General features: G+C 38.1%; 1 protein-coding gene across 1 annotated transcript; it reads right to left on the bottom strand.

Annotated features, from left to right (window-relative positions):
* Positions 1-2,695: 2,695 nt before the first annotated feature.
* Positions 2,696-21,682, bottom strand: LOC104458621 (protein FAM189A1-like; the record flags this gene model as incomplete). The annotated part of the gene is made up of 5 exons (XM_010081764.1): positions 2,696-3,283; positions 6,065-6,140; positions 11,392-11,527; positions 12,293-12,453; positions 21,575-21,682. Coding segments are annotated over 5 exons (1,069 nt in total), but the record flags the coding sequence as incomplete, so codon positions are not given.
* Between the last annotated feature and the right edge of the window lie 1,193 nt (positions 21,683-22,875).

Below are 22,875 nucleotides of genomic sequence, written 5' to 3' on the forward strand. Positions count from 1 at the left end.
TGAGGCTTTGAGCAACCTGAGCTGGTGGGAGGGGTCCCTGCTCATGGCAGGGGGGTTGGAACTCAATGATTTTTAAGGTCCCTTCCAACCCAAACCATTCTATAATTCTATGTTAAGATGCAGTTGAAGTCTTGAATTGTGTTTTATTGACCTAAACGTCCAGAGTTTTATGCCAGCATTAAAATTCCCATATTACTGATTTATTAGATCTCATTGCTGTTGCACCCATGCAACATTCCTGTGTCAAATAGTTTATGTTCCAAACCATCTGCACTGCAATCACTGTAACATTCAAGACACATTTAACCAAACCCTACACAGTGAATTTCAAGTTTGTACTTCTAAATCTCTTCACTTCGACTTTTATAGGGAGGTTTATCAGAAGATAAATTTAAAATTTTTCTCAATGTAGAAAGACCGGGACCAAGACAAAATCAAGCCTCACTTACCAATCTGACTATTTTCTTTTCCCTTTTGTGAACATGCCTGAAGCTCCCCCTAGCCCTCAGTTCTCAAAAATCTGCAGTATGTCTCTTACATGAGTTATTAGTATTAACTATACATAGTTACAGCTCTGTCTTTCATATGGTCAGTCTATTTGCCCAGTTCTTCTGCTTCAGGACGATTTTAAAAAGTAAAGACATGTTGCTGAAAAAAAACCCTCTTCCTTCTGGGTTGGTTAGTTGATGGAGCTCAGTTGATTCCCTCTATCTTTTCCTGTCATTTAACTCAGTAGATGTATTTTTAAATTCTGCAGTGAGACCTATTACAGCCAGTCATGAAAAATCTGGATCAAATGCCTTTTTAAAGTTATAAAGACTATAAAGAACTTCAGCTGTGTGTCACAGTTTAGGAAAAATAAGCTTCAGGACTGCTACCAGCAGCCGGTACATGTTACTAGAATTGTGCTGCTTCTAACCTATGTATGATTTCCAAATGAAGTTCAACAAAAAGTAGAGGAAGGGGAAGCGATGTGAAGTTGTGAAATCTTTCACAGAGTAAAACTGTGAAAACTGTAATTTTCCAAATGAATAAATGAGATAACTATGCACATCTAGACTCCAGTGCTTCTCTTAAAGATCTCCTGTTAAAGAGTCTTCTGTAGGCAGCAAAAGAACAGCCAACTAGGTCAGCACAAACATATTCCCTGTGAGGTCCTTCTCTTGCTCCCCCCTCTGCTGTGTGTCCATCAATATCTCTAGAACCAGTTCTGCTCCTTTATTACAATCTTTGCTGAGCCCAGTTACATCTCAGTAATGTTCAACCTGCATCTCTCAGCTCATGTAGGGCTAAGAACTTTGAAATTAGTCAAAGTAATTCCCATAATGCCACTTCTCCAGAGAAGATGATGGATGTATTTAGGACATGTTAAAAATGAAGGAAGAGCATCTGTTCTACCAGGTGTCTCAGCAGTCAGCTAGAACACGTAGACATGGCTGCCTACAGTCATCTCTCGATGAGCCTATGGAACACAATATGGAAAACCTGCAGAGCATGATCGAGAAGAGAAAGGGCTGTTCTTCTTGTCTTTGGCAGAGTAGAAAGGATTCAGAAATTCCTACTTACTGTCTGCACAGCAGCTTCATAGCATGTATAGCCTAGCAGAGTAAATGTCATAAAATAAATGCAGACTTCTATATTAAAGATTCATTTTTCCTGGACAGGATGCTGAGGCTAGACTTCTGAAGGTAAAAGACATTTAATTATTGAGTTAAGTATGAGGTCTCTGAAATTCCCAGAAACAGAATAATTATGCAAAAAGTGTAATAGAACCAACACTTCTTAAATGAAACACCAGCTCTTCTTAAATGAAACCAGTTATTTCAGCATTTTGTCTACTTTTGTTTTGAGGTAATCACATGATTCCTCCTCTAGATCCCTTAGAAAGCCCAGTGAATGCATTTGTAGCTGCACAATCTACATCTTACAAAGCTTTTAATCTCTACTTTCAAACCACTTCTCCAGGTTACCCCTTGGAATCTCCCTAACCAGCTTAGGTCCTTTTGTAAAACCTGCACTTTTCTAAATCAAACATATATTTTCCACTAACAAGCAAATTTTAATGAAGATAACACTGTTCAGCTAACATCTCCTCTCTTCCTCTCTGCTTGTCTCAAAGGAGATTCATAGCAGAATATGCTTATCCACGACAGACAAAAGCTTTGCTTTTCATTGTCATGTGCCTCATCTTTCATTTCTTTGTCCTTTAAAACTTTTCACCATACAGTCCAACTTGCCACTGCCCAGTCACACTCTGACTGCCTCTGACATGCACCAATGCTGTCAATGTCAGTGTCACCTTCAGGAAACACAACCCGCTGTATTACAAGCATGACAGCTCAGTTAATTATTTCCTAAATAGACCCCCAGATACCATTCAACTTCTTAATTTATCTTCTCAATATAACAGCGATAGAGAGGTGGAAGCATCTACTCAAGAGATGGTTTTTGGAGCACTGCAGACAGGTTGGTACAGTTTAGAGAAACCAAAATTAATTTCACTCTGTCACTTTTCCCATGTCCATTCTTCTTAAAAAAATTCAAATCTAGAATATGTGTATGGAACGAAAGCCCTCACACATAAATCAACCCTCACTGGAACGTTTCATATAATTTCCAGCAGCACCAATTGCTGCATAGATCACATACCACTCACTGGGTCCATGCTCCACCAGCCTTGCGGTGCTGCACCTACCTTCTGTATAAAATGAACATGAGACCGGGTCACTAGTTGATCGGACGATATTTGAAAATCGGTATTTTGGAGTGTGATGCTGCTGGACAGCACTCTTGTGGCCACTCGTGTATGATGAAGTATTTGCGGCCTCGGAACAGGGAGAGGTCTGGGAAGGGACAGGAGGCTGGCTGAATTCCACACAACAGATTTTATTTTGCTTCAAAGGCAGTGTGGCATTGCTCTCTCGAGAACTCTGGAGTTCTCTTCCTGAGGGGGCTAAATCCTCTGAGGAACAGTCCAAGGACCTGCTGTGGGAACAGTTCTCTTTCTGTCCTTGAGACCTGTCTGTAGAGGCTTGGCTGTGGGAACTGCCATCCTCATCAGGCAAACCCTCTGAGCGAGTTCTGTGGAACCTGCAGCGGGTGCTGTCATCCAGAGTGCTGCAGCTCTGGTCCGTGGCCCCTTTGGGGGTTGGACAGTAGGGAGAAAGATCTGCAGAACGGAGAGATCCTTGAACTTCCAGTGAACAGAGATCTTCAGAGGAGCAGCTACGGTCTAGGATATCAACAGCCCCAGAGACCATCAAAGAGGTGCTCTCAACAGAAACTGCAAAACAAGGGATTTAGAGAAAAATGAAGACTTCTTGCCCCTCTCCCAGCACCGCCCCCCCCCAGCTCTGTTTTCAATATACTGATTTAAATTTAGTAATTGGCAAGTACATCAATAATTACTCAAAAGCTTTCAGATGACAGAATGCCAAAGCAAAAAAGACTGAAGTAATTGACTTGTGTCTGGTGTCCTTCAGCAAAGACAATTTGTGCTGTCCTCGAGTATTTTCTTCAACTAATAAGCATGCTTGAGCACTGATACCAAAGTATTATCTGCAACTACATTTGGACAGGAACAGCTCTTTCACTGCGGGTTTCTCTGGTAAACAGTGAGAGATTGCCTGTGCTAGAAGAAGTAAAACTTTACACAAATGCTGGAAAAACATGGCTCTGATCACCTTTAAATCTATCACTACTGTCAATATTAGCTTTGCACCTAACATTTTCTAATCAACCATCATTTCCCTGAAGCATATATCCAAGTTCTTTAAAATGAGAGTTCACCATCACATAACATCTCTGGCACATAAAATATGTGACACACAAACTTCAGATAGAAGCTAAACATCCTATGCAAGGTCACATCATCTTTGAAACCCCTTCTATTAAAAACTGAGATTGTTATCACTTCCTCTGTCATGTCTACAAATATATGTGATGGATGAAAATGGCCAATTGTATGAAAATAAGTATGTGGCTCTGCATTATTCCCAAAGTTATGACAAAAATAAAGAAAATAAAACTAGATAATCCAGTCTCCAGGCTGCAATAATATAGACAACACTTTCCCCATATCAGACTGTAATTCCTTAAAGTCCTACAGCTAAAATAAAAATATTTACAAAATACAAATCCTGTACTTCTATTCAGTTCAGCAGCCTCTGATGCCCTTTTTTGCGTACAGCTGTTGCTAACCATATCGATGAGATGAATGTATTTTAACTGTTTTGTTCAGGAATAGAAAAATAGGATCTTTTGGTGAATTAGAGAATGTTTGTTAAGTGTTCCCGTGTTTCGGGGTCTAGGAAGCAGAAAGGTTTCTACAGTATAGGGAAATTAACTATCAAAATGAAAATCAAACATTCATGAGGTTGGAGTTTATGAAGGACATTTCCTTCTTACATACAATGCATCACAACAGCTATTTTCTTTCGGGGCTTCCAGGAAATAAATTTGTAACACTTACAAGGCAACTATAACATTGCCAAAAAGGACATAATAAATAATGGAAATCTACACATCTACATTACGCTAAAAATACATAATATGCACTGATCATTATGCGTTAGGTGCAAAGCTGCAGTGGTTTGTTGGACCATTTATATTTGTGATGATTCCCCAAACATTTTTGACCTAGTGTGATGATTCTTTGCAACATATTCCCTTCACTCAAGCTTTGAAATATCTATAAAGTTTGTATGGATAAATGAAAGCATCCGGTATGTGCCTGTCTTCAGAGCACAGATCTTCACTGTCCATACTCTCCCTAGTTTGATTCTGTTTAGTTGATAACTAGAGTGTGGTGGTTTGGACCATCTGCTCTCTGGACTCAAAGGCCTTAAACTGTATTTACAGCTTCTCACTATTCTACTCTTCCACTGGCATGGTCTTTCTGGTACTACAGACAGCAGGAGGGGCCTGAAGGAGATGAGAAGCAATCACCACTCAGAAGACATGGAATGGTGACAACCTGACAGATTTTACACTAATAAACCATGCCCAAGGACCTTTCTAGTTCCCTGTCATGTGCATGCAACACAATATGTAATGTCAAAACCCTGGCTTGAGAGCTGGTCCACTGCTTCACCAGAGTCAAAACTCTAGCACTGTCCTTAAAAATTAGACTTTCATATGTCGATGTGAAGTCTAAATGTACCTACGAACTTCAGGAACGAGGTCCGTAGACACAGCCCCTGTGAATAGCAGCACTTAAAAACTAGTCACCTTCAGTTGTCACACTCCATTGCAGTTGCCAAATGCCAGGGATTTTTAAAAAAAATTAAATTTAACAGTAGTTAACGGTGACTGCTGTTGGTTCTGGCAATTGAAATCCTTCTTCAGGGAACAGATACTCTGTAGGAGCAGATGCTCCTCACTGATCTGTTCACCCGTCAGTGCCATTCTGGACGCTCAGTGAGAGGGAGAACTGTGTTCTTTGGACCACCACCTCTCTGCCCACAGGTGTACTAACTGAGAACACCTGCCAGTCTATTCATTAATACAACATGAATATGATCGGGAAAAAGTATTTAATGGAATGTTTACTAAAATAATTATTTCATACAAACTGCTTAATGTCTCATGATCCACAGCAGCGGTAATGTTTAGAAAGCCCTCCATATCAACGGACATGGTCAGGAGGCCTATTCTAGTAACTGTTAAACTTTGAACAAACAGGCTCTGTGCTGTTACTCAGCTACTTGCATTCTCAACATCCATGCTTCAGGCAGCAAGCTTCCTGTTCAGGCTTCCGGAAGCCAGGCAGGAAATATCAGGAAGGCAGCCATGGCTCTAACAATGAGGAGCAAACTGCCAGTTATGCATGGGACTCTTCAAAGAGAAATGACAGTTGCCGTGTCTGCCTCAAAGGGTGTTACAGATCATGCTTTGTTGAGCAAAACTCTCCTCTGCATTTCCAGCCACATCGCTTTATGACTGTGAAAAGGTTCTTGCCATGAACAATCTGAAAGCAAATCCTTCTTTCTCCATTGGGAAAGGCAGAAGAGAAGGAAATCCTACGACATCTTCCTCAAGTAGCCAACCACAATGCTATGATCACCTTGTGTGCTGAAGTCCAGGGTCATGTTCCTCTCACCCAAGCTTGATGCAGATACTTGCTGATCAGTACCAGTGACCTAAATGAAAATTGTTTCATAAAACAGCACATTAATCTCCAATTTACCAAAACTGGATTTTGATGGGTAAAAAAAAAAAAAAAAAGATGATCTTAAGAACATACCTGACAACCTGAAATAACTATCATATAAGCTGCTATTCATATTGAAAGCTATTTAAAGAGAGTATTTTACAGTGTCTTTCAGTGAGGAACAACTACAGAGCAAAGGAACATGCTTAAAGCAATTTTTAATTTTTTCCAGAATCTACAAGCTGAATTCATCTTGAATTCACAGATAGCTGGGGCTGCAGGCCCACATTACAAAGCTTAACATTGCTTAAAACTAACGGCTTGACTACAAGCAACCTCTTTTTTTCTACAGTCTGCATTTTTCCCTATTATGCTTTTTTCTTGCCACATTGTCTCACCCCAAAATAGGATAGGGACCAACAGAAATCACAAAAACAAGCCCAAGAGCAGTTTTTTCCTTTGGTTATTTGCTGAGATGTTAACACATGATATACAAGCCCTGCAGCATCACTGCCACCCACGATGGCCAACGCAGGGTGCTCTCCAGCCTTGCTGAAGGGAGAGAACATGGGGAGTCCTCTTTTTTCTGAAAGGATGAATCTCAGTGGGTAACTCCCTTCACTTTTGAGAATCATGTGAACAAAATACAGAATCAGTCCTGGAAATACTTGATCTGTAAACACCTGAAATTTAGGAAATTTTCTTTCTACTGATTTTAACAGACTTTGGATTGGACCTTGTTGCCAATCTCATTAGATTTTTAGCAGTTCTTCGGGATCATAAATGGTTCCAATAAATAGCTCGTAACAATAAATGAAGAAAAATACGAAAAGAAAAGTTGAAGGGAAAGAAAAGATACATGCAGAAAGCATCATTATATCTGCTCCTGTCTGTAGGGCCACAGTTAGCTAAGAAAAGCTTATTATAGTTGCTGACAGAGTCTAGAAATATCCATCATTCACCTCTGTGAAAACCTTTTTGTCAAGTGCTTAATTTGTACCTGACCTTCTAAAAAACTGAAGGTGACACTATTACTCTGAAGCTATTAAGGAAGGAAAGAGTTTTCAGGGCACACGCCAGTGTAGATTAATGCACATATATATATATGCATAACTTACTGTGGTCACTAATCTTTTTTCATACCTATCTATCCATACCTTACTATGATCAAGTGATCAGGGAACTTATTCTGATACAAATTTAGTTTTTAGAAGTGAATTTAAATCTAAGGGTTAGCGAATACAAGTCTAAACAAAGAACAGTAGCAGAAATACTTTAACTCAGCAATAGATGGATAGAGGACTGGGAAGCAGATCACTCATATTTTTAAACAATTTGCTTGGAAATTTCTTAAAGGATCTTTCTGAAACAGAATATCACACCTGTGGTAAAAAAAAAATAAATGAGTGGTGTCACTCTAAGTTGCAGACCATTCCTGGAAACTAACTGTGGAACTGCTGAGAATTAACTGGAGAAGCAAGAAGTGTTCTCAACTGCTCAAATGGAAAAAATTAAATCAGACTAAGTACGTTTTGGAAGAAAAAATATCGTGTTTTAAGGGTGTTTTTGTTTCTTTTTAAAAATCTAGGTGTTCTTTTTAAATCTAGGTGGTTCCATAAATTCTTAATCATTGACAGGAATATATCTGCTGAGTATTTGTGCTCAAACATTTATTGACCTTCTACATTCTCCCAGTCACCTGGCAGCTTTAGTGACATTGTCTAGTACCTATCAAAGGAGGTTTTGGCAATAAAGGCTGAGGTTTTGGCAAACTTGTACTGATGAAAAAGAACCACCTGTAGCTATGATCTAGTAAATTTAAAATAATAACAACATTATTACACAGCATATACATAAAACTTAAGGCTTGTGAAAAAAGTTGGCTTAGCAATTCTTGAAATCAAAATACTGCATCTCTCTCAAAAAATACACTATTTTACAGGCAGAAGGAACACAAACATTGTATTTACATACCTCAGTTTCCTATTACACAAACATGCCTGGAGCACAACAGGTCCAGAACCCTGATCTGTTTGTTCTTGTCTTTTCTGTATCCTAGTCAATACTTTGCATGGGAAACAGCGTGAAAACCACTTTTTTTTCATAGTCATAAAATGGGAATTCCTATCGGTACAGACGACAACAGCGATTTTTACTTTGATGCAACCACTTCAATCAGCACTGACATTTGTTGTCCATTAAATGAATTCAATACTGAGTCTAATTTGATACAATTCAATAAAATACTAAGCACCTTGATTCCTTTAAAACCAAACAAATTCTATTGCTTGATGCTCAGTAATAGGGTGTACAATTATGACATGATTACATCATGGTTCCCAGAAACACTTCCATAGCTAAAGCCCTGTCGTGATTCCCATTGCAAAGTCTGCCTTTGAGGGATTTAGAAATCCAGTTATTTCAGTTCAGACTGTACCGTAGCTTGGTGCATGGGAGCACTTGTATCATGTAAGAATTTAGGACTCCATTTTATTCCTCTTGTAGACCTAAAACTGTCTTAGACTCTGGCTCCATTCCTCCATTTACAGATCAGCTGGGACACTGACTGCCAAAAAATACATGAGGGCTTTTACTGTCGAGAAAAGTACATGGCTGTGAAGTCTCTGTGCAGGGTTCAGTTAGCATGGCCAACGTACCGCACTTCTGATACTCAGCACCTCTTACTTTGTGCCTCAAGCTCTCTGAACCAGCAACTACCAGGCATATATAAACTCAGCCCTGGTAAGAAACTATATAATTACCACCATTTAGAAATTATAAATCACCACTCATTTTCATTTGCGATTAGAACAAACACTTGTGGAACCCAGGTGGCCAGAGATGAATAAGCAAAGTACTGACACTGACCCCAAATAACACTCAACACATCTCCTTACTAAAGCTCATGCTCTTCTTGCAAGAGCACGACTTTGACATGCTTTAAATTATGTCTTATTAAATTATACTTTTGTTATACGCTGGTGCTATTGTGCTGCTGGATATCAATGCTCGTGTAAAGTATAAACCCAATTACGAGAGTGCTGAAAGTGATTTTGTGCTTAGGTATAAATAGACACTCACTTAGTATCACATACAAATTCTTATCATGAATATGATCCTTCTCTTTCCCCCCAAACCATGTATAATTCACATCACTTTTGCCTTTTTTTTGGTTTGTTTTTTTTTTTTTTTTTTTAAATCACTGAAAAATATCAACTCCTCCAGGGCTTGCAGATTTCTCTGAGTTACTGACAAGGAAAAAGGATGGAACTTGGATTACAAATATGTTAGAAAGGAGACAGCCTTGGAAACCCCAACTTCGCTGTTCAGAAAAGCACTCCACTCATGAGCAGTTTACACCGATTAATTTTATTATAGCCAAATAAATCAAAGGGAGTGCACTGCTTGGCCTGGCTTTTGTGGTAGGAGGTGGAGGGTATGATACAAGGCAAGGATTAGAAGAGTTGTCAGAAGCTGGTTTGTCAGTCATAGAAGCTGCAAAGTTAGGCATATCTTGGAGTTTTTTAATAGCAGTTTTGTCAAGGATTGTGCAAAGTTCTTTTTCCTCAAACACTTGTCTTATTGGTTGTCTTGATCTTCTTGTGCATAACAGTAAAAATCTACAAAATTCCTTTAGTTTTGTGATTTCAGCTGCGATTTCCCCCAATGTGAAAAAAAACCACGAGGAAACTTTTCAGTTTTACGTTTTGGGGAAAGGCAAGGTACTACCCGCTGTAACGTGGGTACAATTTGGCAACCTGAACACATATTTCCACAGGGAGCTATTAACAGCTGATAAGCAATATCTAGAATGTTTAACTCCTTGAGTTTTTACTGAAGCCTGCAAGAAATTACAGTTTCTAAAAGCAATTTAAAGTATCTTCCCATTTGTGACAGCTGATTCAGTTATCATCACAAATCACTTCAAGCAAAATGTTGCCCAAATCAGCTTTGGCTGTACATGCAGATATGTTCTAATTCTAGTTTCACTGGAGTGCAGTAAAACAAGTGCAGTAAAACAAGGCAAAAAAGTGTAACAAAAATTTGTCTGAGGTATACTGGCCCCTTTCTCAAAGTTCAGAATAAAGGTATTATGCACTCTCAAGACTGTTTCTGCCATATAACAACAAAAGCTCCTAAACCTGTAACAGCCAAAAGTATAAGCAATAGAGAACTACTTCGCTCTGTATAATTTTATATCTAATGTATCTTTCTTATTTCTAATGGAACACTGAAGCAGGACTCAGTTTCTAGCCCTTTGGTGCCTGAAAGGAGTCTCCTTATAGAGGCTGTATCTTACAGCTACTAAAGCAGAAATTTGGCACTGAGTTCAAGGCATCTTGTCAAGACTGGAGTATACCTTTATAAGAAACTAAACTACCAGATGCTCCCAGTACTTTTGCAGAACATGAGCTGAAATCTGCCATAAGTGGGGGACTGCAAATGTGTATTTTTAACTTTGTTAACCCAGGGTTATTTACAGAGATTTTTGTTTGGAATACATGTTCTACCTACATACACATAGAGTTTAAAAAGGGAATTCGTAATTATCTTGGCTCAGATCACACACAGAGCAAAACCAAATGTCCCACAAGCCCTATGCTATATACAGACATACACAGACACACAGACGTTATTAGCGTTACGAATCACAAGATACGCAGTTATCCTCTTCCTTATTAAACCCACACTGTTGTACTGAGCTCCAACTGAAAGCAGTATCTTAAAATGAGTCCAATCCACTATCATCAGTAGTTGGAATAAAAAAGATTTGACAACTGTAGGTGTTTTAAATGAAATAAACTTGCTTCCTAATTCCTTATTACCTAGAGAAATTAAGAAATGTAATCGCATTTTAAAACATCATTATCTTTCTCAAGTAAGGAAAAGCGCTGTGCTACAGTGATTCCTATCCATTCTTCTCGGTTTTTGTTACTGACAGTCCAGCATCATACAACTTTTTTAACAGATGATGACAGCTGAAATATTACTACTTGCATAAGCGTTTGCCCAACCATGTGCAAGGACATAAGGAGAATACACAGGAAGTAAAATTTGTTAGTTAGCCCTCTTAAAGAGAATGGTCTGGAAAATGTGTAAATACAAATATTTTTCTAATACTTGTTCCCTCAAAATACAGTTAACTCCTAAATTATTTTAGATCATTGAATTTATCTAAAATTGGTTTGTGTCATGCAAATTTGAAGACCATGTAAAGACTTTCCTTTGGCTTTCCTTACCTGACTGGCAGGTGTCTCTCTGATCACTGTCTCATAAGGAGGGGGCAGCTCAGCTGGATACAGCATTCCCGGGCTGTTAACAGTTACTTCATATAGAGCACTGAATGGGGAATGAGGGAAGTCCAAATGGAGACCTCTGTTTAAAAACACAAACAAGTAAACTTAATTATTAAGAAATTGCTTTGGATTTATTTGGTAAACTATTACCTACACCACAGTGATGAGGAGCTTTCTGTATATCCAAAGCCAATATACTACAAAGAATTATACTGAATAATAGACAACCAAAAGGAAGCCCTCATTCACAGGGTAGCTTTAAAAATTGTATTTCACTTTGGATGCCAGCCATCTCTACCAGACCATTTTGCAGTCATTAATGTACTTCACTACTCCTGAACAGGTTGCCCAGAGCAGCTGTGGATGCCCCATCCCTGGAGGGGTTCAAGGCCAGGCTGGATGAGGCTTTGGGCAACCTGGGCTAGTGGGAGGTGTCCCTGCCCATGGCAGGGGGTGGGACTGGATGATCTTTAAGGTCCCTTCCAACCCAAACCATTCTGTGATTCTGTGATTCCTTTAAAAAATTAAATCTCATCTTCAACTTCAACTGTATAATGTTATCAACTGTGAAAGGATTGCCTATAAGCTAATCTCTGCTTTAAGGTCAGATATTGTTATTCTTGTCTCAGCTAAGTTCAATCACTTCTCTATTACAGCAGTGCTTTAGCACAAATATTTCCAGGTGCATCCTAACAAGTTTGCAAAAAAAAGTATGTCATCTGTCTGTAAAAGAAGCACCTAATGTAAGTGAAGGACATTACTCAGCTTTGTATTTTTTGAAAGAGCTTCATAGTCTGTAGCTCAGAACTATGCAATGTCTGTAACTACAGGGAAGAATAATTACCTCTGCACCTCTATCACTGGTGTGCAGGTATATTCTGGTGGGTAGTACGGTGGAGGTGGGATTGGTGGTATGAACTCATCAAAATCCAAGGTCTGGTGCAGGCTGGTTCCATGTGGAGTCAGGCAGTCAGGATTGGCAGAATGTGGCCTCTGTGGCAGAAACTAAAAATGAACAGGCTGAGTTCCTTCAGATGGTAGAAACATCATCACCAATACGAAAAAATTTAATAAAAGGTCAGTATTAGCAACCCTGACCAATACCCAATGTCATTAATCTCCATACTGAAATGAAGGAGACACTTCTGGAAGCATAAGAATACTTGAGATCAGTGAGGAGTGTGAGTCAAATTGCCAAAATATAACACAAGGTTTTACTAAAGTCAGGCACTCAGATGCAGAACATCGACATTTAAAATTAAATAGCTCTTCAAGAAATACTTCTACCTTGTAATACAATTTTATTATAGCACTACATAACCAGCTATTTTTTAGTAATTGATGAACAATAGATACAACTACTAAAATAACTATTTGCATGTTTTTGTTTCCAATCTGAAATGCCTTGTACTTATCAAGAAAAAAACCAACCCCACCCCCCTCAAAAGAACAAATAAACCAAACTAGAAACAAGCTACCACATCATCATTAAATTTTAAATAAGACAGCTACAAATATCCCACCTATTTTTCACTTCCAAAAAAAGGGGGATTTATAAGTATTCTTTATTATTCTTGTAAAATAAAATATTCTTAATAGCAATTTGTGGTGTGGTGATATAGATATTGCACACTTAAATGTGGTATAAAGGTTTTAAATACTGGTATGAAAGTAAGAAAAACAATTAGTCTGTATGAACATCTCACAACCTAAAAGAAAATCACCACACTGAATACTGAAAAGTAATAACACGGAGATCTACTGTCAACATTTGTGACAGGAACCTAATGAGCTTCTAGCATAGCAGTGATATCACGAAGCCATTCTGATATCCTCAATGTCAGAAACACTGTAACTTAACAAGTCTTCTAGCAAAGGTTTGAACTATTTCAAGATCAAATATTGACCATTCTGCAGATCACAAGGAATCCAGCCATCTTGACCTGGCTTTAGATGGTCCACATGGATAAAAGGGGATGAAAAGACAAGCCTAAACCACAGAAGAATTCTTTCTTCTCCAGGCAGGCTTTTGCTGTTATATCACTTTTCTTGGATCATTAGATGACTTGGTCTTTAGCTCTTGCCTTTCAAAACAAATGAGCTAAGAAAATTTGCTGAAGGCACATTTCTTTTACATACTGGATCAAAAGAATACATATGTCTTTGTACTGTTGTCTCATTACATTATTATTTAAATCCATGATTTTTATTTTAAGGGAAAATGCTTATGAGATCCAAAAAATATAAATTAAATTACCTTAATTTTTAATGTCACAGTTCTATATTTTTCATTTTTTCAAATTTAACTTGGTGCAGTCATGCTGAATTTAAAATACCATAGAAATTATATGGGTCTTTGGTATTACAAAAAGGTTGAACTGCATCTTAATTCTGCTAAACACACTCTATGTGTATTGTTTCAAAGGTCAAAGCTGTAATAATGCAACACAACTGAGGGTCAGGAGCACCGACTTCAATTGTTTGTGAAAATAAACTATTAGTTGCTTACTAATCAGCTCTCTATAGATATTTTCACAAGTAACTATTAAATAAAGAACCTCCTCCACAGAATATATCATTATAGCTTACAGGCAATCGATGACTTTTGGCCATTGTAGTCTACTAATGGTACAGGAATAAAAGTCATGACATCTACTTGATTTGTTCTCCATTACATAAAATGTCTGATGCTGGTAAGCACTTTCATGTGTGATGTGATGCTGTTATCCTGAGTACTATCAGACGTTTCTACAGCTTTGTCTTACAGAATAAAACCAAGTTTTTGCAGTCATTTGGTCTAGATTAACCTGATCTTTCAACAGCCATTTCCCAAACTGTAACACTCCGTTAGTATTAACTGCTAAACATCAAACTTCTGCCCTGAGTGATCAAATCACCAGCAGCCAGTCTGCTACCATCCCAAAAACACTGAAGAATACTTCAGGATAAAAGGGAAGCAAGACAAACTTCAACTTAGTGACCTAAAAACTGTATAAAAATTTATCACAGTGAAAACAAATATCTGTACACTCTGGCTTACATTTTATACCCTACTTGATTCCACCAAACTCAGGACCAGTTTCCTGGTAGAGTTCATAATTTGGGTCATTTTTACAGTCTGGAAATGAAACTATTTTCTTTTACAACATTCTTTACCTTCTCCCAGACTATTTCCATATATTGCCATGGAACCCAAGCTTTGGTTTGCATCAGAGAACATGTAGCTCCATCCCTTCGGTTCTCAAGTTCCCTGGGCTTGTTTCATTCAGCCACACAGAGGGAGCAACACTCGTAACACTCCTCGGAACAAGGCAATTAACACACAGCACTTTTACTGGGAGCGAACTACCAGCATACATTTTGTGGCATGTGACAGAAGAGAAGGTTTCTACACAGGGTAGAAGAGGCTGTGGTTCAAGAAGTTAAAGATCTAATGCTTAGATGCAGTTCAGTTTAACAGTAGAATTGTTTCCATCCCTTTCAAGAACCTTTACTGTGAATACAAACCATGGCAACGAACTCTGCGTGACCAACGCTGAAAATGAGTGGCAAAACAGACATGAAAGATGCACACATTTGGGGGGGTTGTGTGTTATCAATAACAGTTTACCTGTGTGATATCGTCCTGCTGGAAGGCACAGAAATTAAAGTGAAAAAGGTTGTAAGAGGGAGACTAGTAGCAAGAAATGAAACAACAGCAAATAGAAGGGATTAACACAAAGAACAGACATCCTTGAGAAAACAATCAGAAAGCTACTACATGGGAATTCAATCATATCGTATTCCATACTGCCCTATCTACTAATCTCTACTAGTCTGCAAAAGTTGACTCTTCCTACAGTAAAATGTATTTTAGAAATCTTCAAGGGTTCGTCTCAAATGGTGAAGGTCAGCAAAGACTTTAGACAAAGTCCATAGGTAAGAAAAAGACATGGTAAGAAAATGCAAACAGCTGGCAAAGCTGGACTAGGTGGAGGAACACTGACAATTACTTTCACAAGGAAACACACATTTTTGGTATTAGAAGACAGTTGTTACTAAACAATCAGTCTCAAAATGTTGATGGCAAGTAGGATAGGCAACACCAAGAACTGCCAAACCGAAAATGGGGGTGGCCTGTTTGCTCACAAGTATAAACAAGACGAAGTTGCATTCAATGTAATTTCAAAACTACAGCTCACAGCATGGAACAACTCACAGAGCAGGTCTCCTAGCTAGGTTTGGGGATTAAATCAATGGCCACTGCGGAAGCAATGGATAAAAAATGGTTGCAGACAAGGGTTAACAGCAAATAGCACCCCTGGCAAACACTGTAAATAGCCACCACTGTTAAAAGCTCTGCATAACTTTATAGCTATCTGTAGATATTTTGAACATATTTACTAGGTGTAAATAGACAGCCCCTGCCTCTAGAAATCCCAAATACTCATCTGTTTCTGCTGATCTGCTGGAGCTGTTTGATGCTGGGAGCTTTCAGAAATCTGACAGGCTATGAAATTCAGATCTAGAATTCATGCTCTTCTTTTAGGAAATAGCTAACCTTACATTTGAAGCTTGGCACTCAAACTATTCTACCCATGCTTTTTTTTTCCTCATCCTTAGACTAATGATAGCCTTGCTTTAGTCTGTGGAACAAGTCTGATACCTGACAGGCATTACACATAGACAAGTGCACGTGCTAAACGGATGTGCAACATTCAATGCAGATGGTAGCCATGGCATCAGCAGCAAGTGGTTAGCAAGCAAAGAACTGGAAACACAAATATTAGAAGTACAACACTTCCAGCAGAAGCATAAGAGGTAAAAGTTTTCTGAAAATGCAGTTATGCTGAAGGGTCCATAGTACTGAGAACTCCACACAGGCAGTGTTGTAGGACTGGATGCCAGTGACCTCCTCAGCAAGCTTTGAACCTGTAGCAAGACACCCATGCTGTCACTTCCCAGTGAAGAGGGCAGTGCTTTGGGGATTAACAGAACTCTTGAGTTTTTAGCTCTTCAAGGTGAAATGTGAAGGTTGGACAGCGGTCTAACAACCTGATCTAGTTGAAGTTGTTGCTGCTCCTTGCAGGGTGCTGGACTAGATGACCTTTAAAGGTCCCTTCCAACCCAAACTATTCTATGATTCTAGGATAAATAAACACCATTAGATAGACAGGAATAAGATTGTAAAACTCATGTTCTTTTTTACTGTCAGATCAAATTTCCAGCTCTTCACTAAGAGGTCATCTAAAAGTTGGTCACTGAAGTGACTGGAATGATTGAAGTTTATTATTTCTATTCTGAATATTTTGATTCTATGAAGTAAAAGCTGACAGAGGAGTCTCAATTAAGGAACTGAACAAACAGCAGATAAGGACTGTAAATATAATTCTCTAATGAAACAGTTACCCAGTGTGATACCATGTGCTAAGTCCTTCTACCTGAGATCTGCGAGACAAAGAACTCACAGGTATTTCCTGGTATGGGACATCCCCACTAAACATCAACAAAGACATCCTCTACTCTACACATTCTGCAGCTGATCAGGACTATGGACTCCACGTAAACGACAGTGCTGGGATTCACTGCTTAGCAACTATGGCCTGTCTAAATTAGTACCTGACTAGTGCTCTGAGGGAATCTTCTTATCTAGAGTATTTCCCATATCTGCATGTAATTACCTCTGCCTTCCATATCATATTTAATAAATTTACTGTGTAACTTTGAAATGAGTCCTTTTAAGACTCCAGGGTTTGTTATCCTCATTTCAGCCTCTATATGTCGTTTATAAAAATCTGCAAATTCTTGGGAATGGGAAATAAACATTTCTAATTGCATATAATTAAATACTGGCATGTTACCTATAGTAAAAGCTCTTTCAGTATAATTGGGTCTATGATTCTGTCTTCAATTAACTGTCCTCCTCCTGGACAGGTTGCTTTTTTCTTTTTCTGAAACACTGGAATCAATATCTCCTGGAGGGTAATGTAGATACTAATTGTCAGTAAGAACAGAAGGATCATGACTCTTACAATTTGTCCTGACCTTAAAGGGAAATTGCAACACAGAAGGTATTTTGATAAGGAAAAGAGATTCAAATTTTTCTGCTCCATTGTTTCCAGTTGCTGCTCCTATAACCATCACAAGCCATTAGCTCTGTACCCTCAGAGGGACTGGCCTGTGACACGACCTCTTTCTTGAGAACTGACCGCATTTTAAATAGTCTTAAATATTAAATATTCTTATTCTACCAATAAAATCTGAAATGGAAAATTATACATTTTCTAAAAATGTCAAAAGCTTTCCCACACCAAAGGTTTCTATTTTACCTTTTTATCTGTGGTGGGGGTGAGATGTATATTTATCCAACCATATTTACATTTAGGATGCTTCTATGGATGTACATTATTCACAATGCATATTTCTAAAAGGACTGTCATCTGGGCTTTACAATACCTTTAAATGAGCTTTGTGCCAAAAAATATAAAATTTAGGTTTTTATATAATTAGGTTAAATAATAAAAAATATGTAATAACTTCAATTCTTACTTAATGTGAAACTTCATCCTGAAGGGTTTTATTACTGTTTCACATGAAGAACAGTTACTAACAGTGACAGTGATAAAATCAGAACACACTGAATTATATCAGTGCCAGTACTTCTAGGATAAGTACTGTATAAACGTATTTGGAGTGGAAGAAGGACTGGAATAGGTGTACTTCACGCTTCAGCTTGTCCACACTGGGCATAGGTTCCTGTATTTCTTTCTTTCTTTAATTCAGGCAGCTACCTTTTGAAGAAAATGGTGAATTTTTGCAGTAGCCATTCATCTAACGATGCAAACTGAAACTGCCTTAGGCATGAAATATCATGGAAGCAACAGCTTGGTTATTAAGAGATGTTTCTTCACATTACAGAATCTTGATATAATCTGACTTGGCTGACATTTATCTGCTGGAGGGGTGTGCACACAGAAAGAACAATTCTGGGAAGCCCTGTAATGAGTGCAACCTTAAACTGTCTAAAGTAGTGAAACACAGAACAAATGCTATTTCAGTCTTTAACTGTGGTATCACTTACTCTTGCAGCTTTAGTACAATTGTTGGTTTTGGTTTTGTTTTTCCTGAGCAATTGTGTATACTTAACAGGGTGAGAAAGGTTAAAGTGAAAATTTGGGGTACTTTCTGAAACAGTCACCTCAAAGAAGGAACAACCTAGGAAAATATGGTTTTGTGTCCCATATGACAGTACAAAAGTAAAACCTAAAGGGAACGAAAATATAACGTAACAACAATAGTTTGCGATATTTTGCAGTATTTTTTCCTTAGCACTTGAAACCAAATGTTTATTTGATGGTATTATTTTTAACAAAAAAAAAACAAACCCTTTCAAATTAGCTGAAAAACTTAATCTGCGCTTACTACTGGACAGCTTGTGTTCATACATTTTTCAGGGCATTTTTACTAAAATATTGGTACATCTGAAGGTCTCAGTTTCCAATAAAATACTGTCAGTTTACTTGTACAAATCAGATACTCACTGCAGGCAAAAGTCAGCAAGAAAGCAAATACTCACGGAGCATTGTTGCAGATTTTCTTGAAACTGTATTACGTAACTAGCTCAATGTCACTACACAATAAATACCTGACGCACACCAAACAGCTTTATGCCAGAAGAAAACTTGAAATTATTTGACATTTACAAAAATTCACCATTCTGACTGATTAATTTCTGAGATGAGAACACTAACACAGCCCATGAATCACAAACCTGATGACCTAGTGATAACCTAATGATGTCCAAGGAGGATGGTTCCTTATTGCACAATGCTTTTGGCTGGCTAGGGATTATATTTTTATGCCTCCTCTTCCTACAGAAGAGCCTATGTAGCTCTTGAACACTGTAAGAACAGAGTAAAAGAATCAGCATAATAACTAAAACAGAGGGGTGGCATCTCTTGCTGCTGCTATCTTAAACTTCCAGCATGGTACAACCCTGCTAAGATAAGATGCGTACCTCGGTGAAAGGTAGAAGGAAAAAGCACACATCAAGCATTAACAAGCAAGAAAAAAGGAAGTAAATCAGATTCCTGGGTGCAGGAGAGCAAAAGAGAACTGCAGATCATGGGACAATAGACTGAAAATAGAGGAGGAAAAAGAAATCTTCAGGTCAGAGTTCAGGTGGCCTAAATCAGCGTAGCCCCAGGGAAGTTACGCTCACTTAGGCCTGGTAGGAATCTGGCTCAGCAACCTGAAAAAAGAAAGGGAAAAACTCTAAGGATAAACAAGAAAAGACTGGGGCTGAGCAGAAAGAAAGATATAATTCTTTCTGTGGAGTAGGAAGTAGGAAGAAAATTCTTGTCAATGGAGCTGAAAGGGTGGGAAAACAGACAACTCAGCAAAAAAAAAAGCTGGAAGCACAAAGCAGAGGAAACAAAAAGAAACTGACATAATGGCAGCAGTGCCAGGTATTAAAGAAATAATCTTAGGGAAGAAATGAAGAATGAAGTGGCAGAGAGAAAAATTATGTGCTTTTAAGGTATCTGACTTCCTAATGAGATTACCACGTCTCCCAGAAGCACTTCAATATTGTTCTTGGTTCATTGTTATCTACACATTTTCATTCCTCTTACACTGCTAAATGCCATAAAATTAGGTGTAGGTTAAGATTCCTGGAATATATGTGGTTACACTTCTGGATGACTGCTACCACTGTTACACTAGACAGACAGATCTTCCCAGGTGTGAGATCATTTCATCTCCCTGTCATCGCTGCAAGCTGAAAAAGATCTTTAGCCAAAGGGCATTCTTGAGCAGATATCAGGGAGAGGGGGAGTGCATGAAGAGAAAGAATACCTACAGTATGACAAAAATCCTTTAATGTTTAGAATACATTTTTGGTTACTGTTGTAAATTTTGTTTGACATCTAAACCAAAGTTATTTAATAAGCACGGTTTGGAAGCCTCTACAAGCACGCACGGTAGGAGTACAGAGTGCTGTATGAAACAATGCATTTATGTACCATTTGCAGGCATTATGTAGAGATATGTGCCCAACTTATTATATCTGCTACTATGTGGAGTAAACACCAGATCACAGATTGAAGGGATTTACTAAGTTTGTAACCCAGTAACTGGACGCTTGTCTAGAAAGGGCAGACTTACCTCCATAATTCATGTACTTAAATCAATTTCCACAGCAGCTAGTGTATTTCTTTATTTATTTACTTAACATGCCTACTTGGCAGGTCATACACCATTTCTTTTGTGTAAATGGTTTGCAGCTAATTTGCTGGGCTGGTATTCTCTCTAAGCAAACTTTGAAAATATGAGAGATTTACAAATGACTGATATTAGGTTGTGCATTTGCCCTCTCTTATTAAAATGAGGATAATTTCCTAGATTAGCCAGTAATAGAGCCAGGTTAGAAACAGTATACCTGGCCTGCTAAATACAATGGATTTTAAATTTTTCCTTTTTATTTCAACACTACATTGAAACCTTGAGAATTGCAGCATTCATTTGGAAGAGGAAAGCTGTCTTTGTCTAACCAAAACAAGACAGCATCCTGAAATGCAGCTGGCTGTGCAGAAGACTAGTGTTCCTTTTCCCTCTTCTTTCAAACACAAGTGCTACTCTGAAGCTGAACTTGTTTTCTTTATCAAAGGACTTATTAGCACAGGGCTGTGAAAAGTTCCAGTTCTGAACTCATTGTTCCCCTACCAGAAAAGCAGTGAAAAACAGTATCTTAGAGCTAAGCAATTGCTCTGGATAGTGCGGAAACTGAAGATATTAAAGATGGAACAACAGAAAATTTAATGTGCCTACATAACTGAACCTTGTTAGCAACCTCATTAACAGAAGTAGCATACTCCCAGTTGCAAATTCTTGATTATAACTCTCTAATACAATATGTAAACATCTTAAACACAGCTGTTAGTCACACTGCATACATCTGTATGCTATATTGATATCGGTGCATGCAAATTAAAAAGATACACCCATGTACACACACCTCCTAACGGTACACAAAGACACACAAATAGGCTTCAGTTTATAGGCAAAGAGTAGGTACAAATGAGTACACACAGATAAGTACATATGTTATGTTGGACAGTATCCTGTGTTGTCACTGAAATATACTCACCATTTGCAGAAGATCAGAAGAAACCATCTGCATGCAACACATTGCTGTTGCCAAAGCACAGACAATGGTGGAGATGATATTGAGAGCACACACACTGAACAACAGGTCCTGTGAAAAGACATGCATCAGAATATCATCTCAGGGACACAAAGGACAGGAAATACTTTTAGCAGTTTGATAATCAACACTGTCAACTTCTATCAAGTGAGATGGTCTCAATTAACTGTGTAGAACTCATTCAGCTAGTAGTAATATTTTTAAACCAGTCTGCAAAGGAAACAATTACAAAAACAAACATCTTCCCTGCCCCACTTCTCACAGTACATTTGGTATTAGAGATTTCCGAAGAAATAATATTTCAGCTTTTCCAGGTCCCTGAAAAGACAAAGTAATTTTTTTGCAGAGGACTCCAAGCTACAGCTATCACAAGAAAGATACTATGAAACAGACTTCTGATTAAAAAAAAAAAAAAATACAGAGATTTAATTGCTTTCAGTAGTTGAAATCTACAACTTAGATTTGTGTGTTAAAAAGTTCAATGGAAACTCTAGTATGAAATAGAGAATTTAATCCTGTATCAGATACCCTATGCATCTGAAATATTTTTAGATATGAGAGAAAAGCAGTGACTACATCTGGGCATTTCACCTTCTGCTGATGAAATAAGTGCATATAGCCACATTTGTATTTGTTTTTTTTTAAAATCACAAACATTTCATTTCTGCTGATGAAATAAGTGCATATAGCCAAACTTGTATTTTTTTTTTTTAAAACACAAACATTTCAACAATTTTTTTTAAACAAAAATTTCAAATGGAACATAAAGTACTTCTGTTTACTGAGTAGAACAAAATAAAAGAAACATTTGAATTTAAACTGAAACATTTTACTAGCAAAGGTATAATTCAAAAAAAGCATCCATCTCTTCCAGTCACTGGATTTTTATTTACCTTCCCAACAGCCAGGGAAAAGGAACACTGATTTAGCATGCTTGCAGCATTTCAAAAGAGCTACAGTCCTTCTACAGCAATTGCAGAGCTGTTATACTATTGTCCTGTGTTCAGCAGAGACAGAGTTAACTTTCTTCATCATAACTAGCGAGAGGCTGTGTTTTGGATTTGTGCTCAGAAGAAAGCTGATAAAAAGCGATGTTTACGCAGCTGCCAAGGTCTTTCAGCTTCTCTGGCTGTCTGCAAACAGGAGAAGCTGGGAGGGAGCACAGCCCCAGTAACTAGCCCAGGATTTGGTCTTAGAGTCGGGAATGAGGCCCAGAGTGGTCAATAATCTATCCCATACCATAC

Source organism: Pterocles gutturalis, unplaced genomic scaffold (assembly GCF_000699245.1).
Source record: "Pterocles gutturalis isolate BGI_N339 unplaced genomic scaffold, ASM69924v1 scaffold47329, whole genome shotgun sequence".
Lineage (NCBI taxonomy): Eukaryota > Metazoa > Chordata > Aves > Pterocliformes > Pteroclidae > Pterocles > Pterocles gutturalis.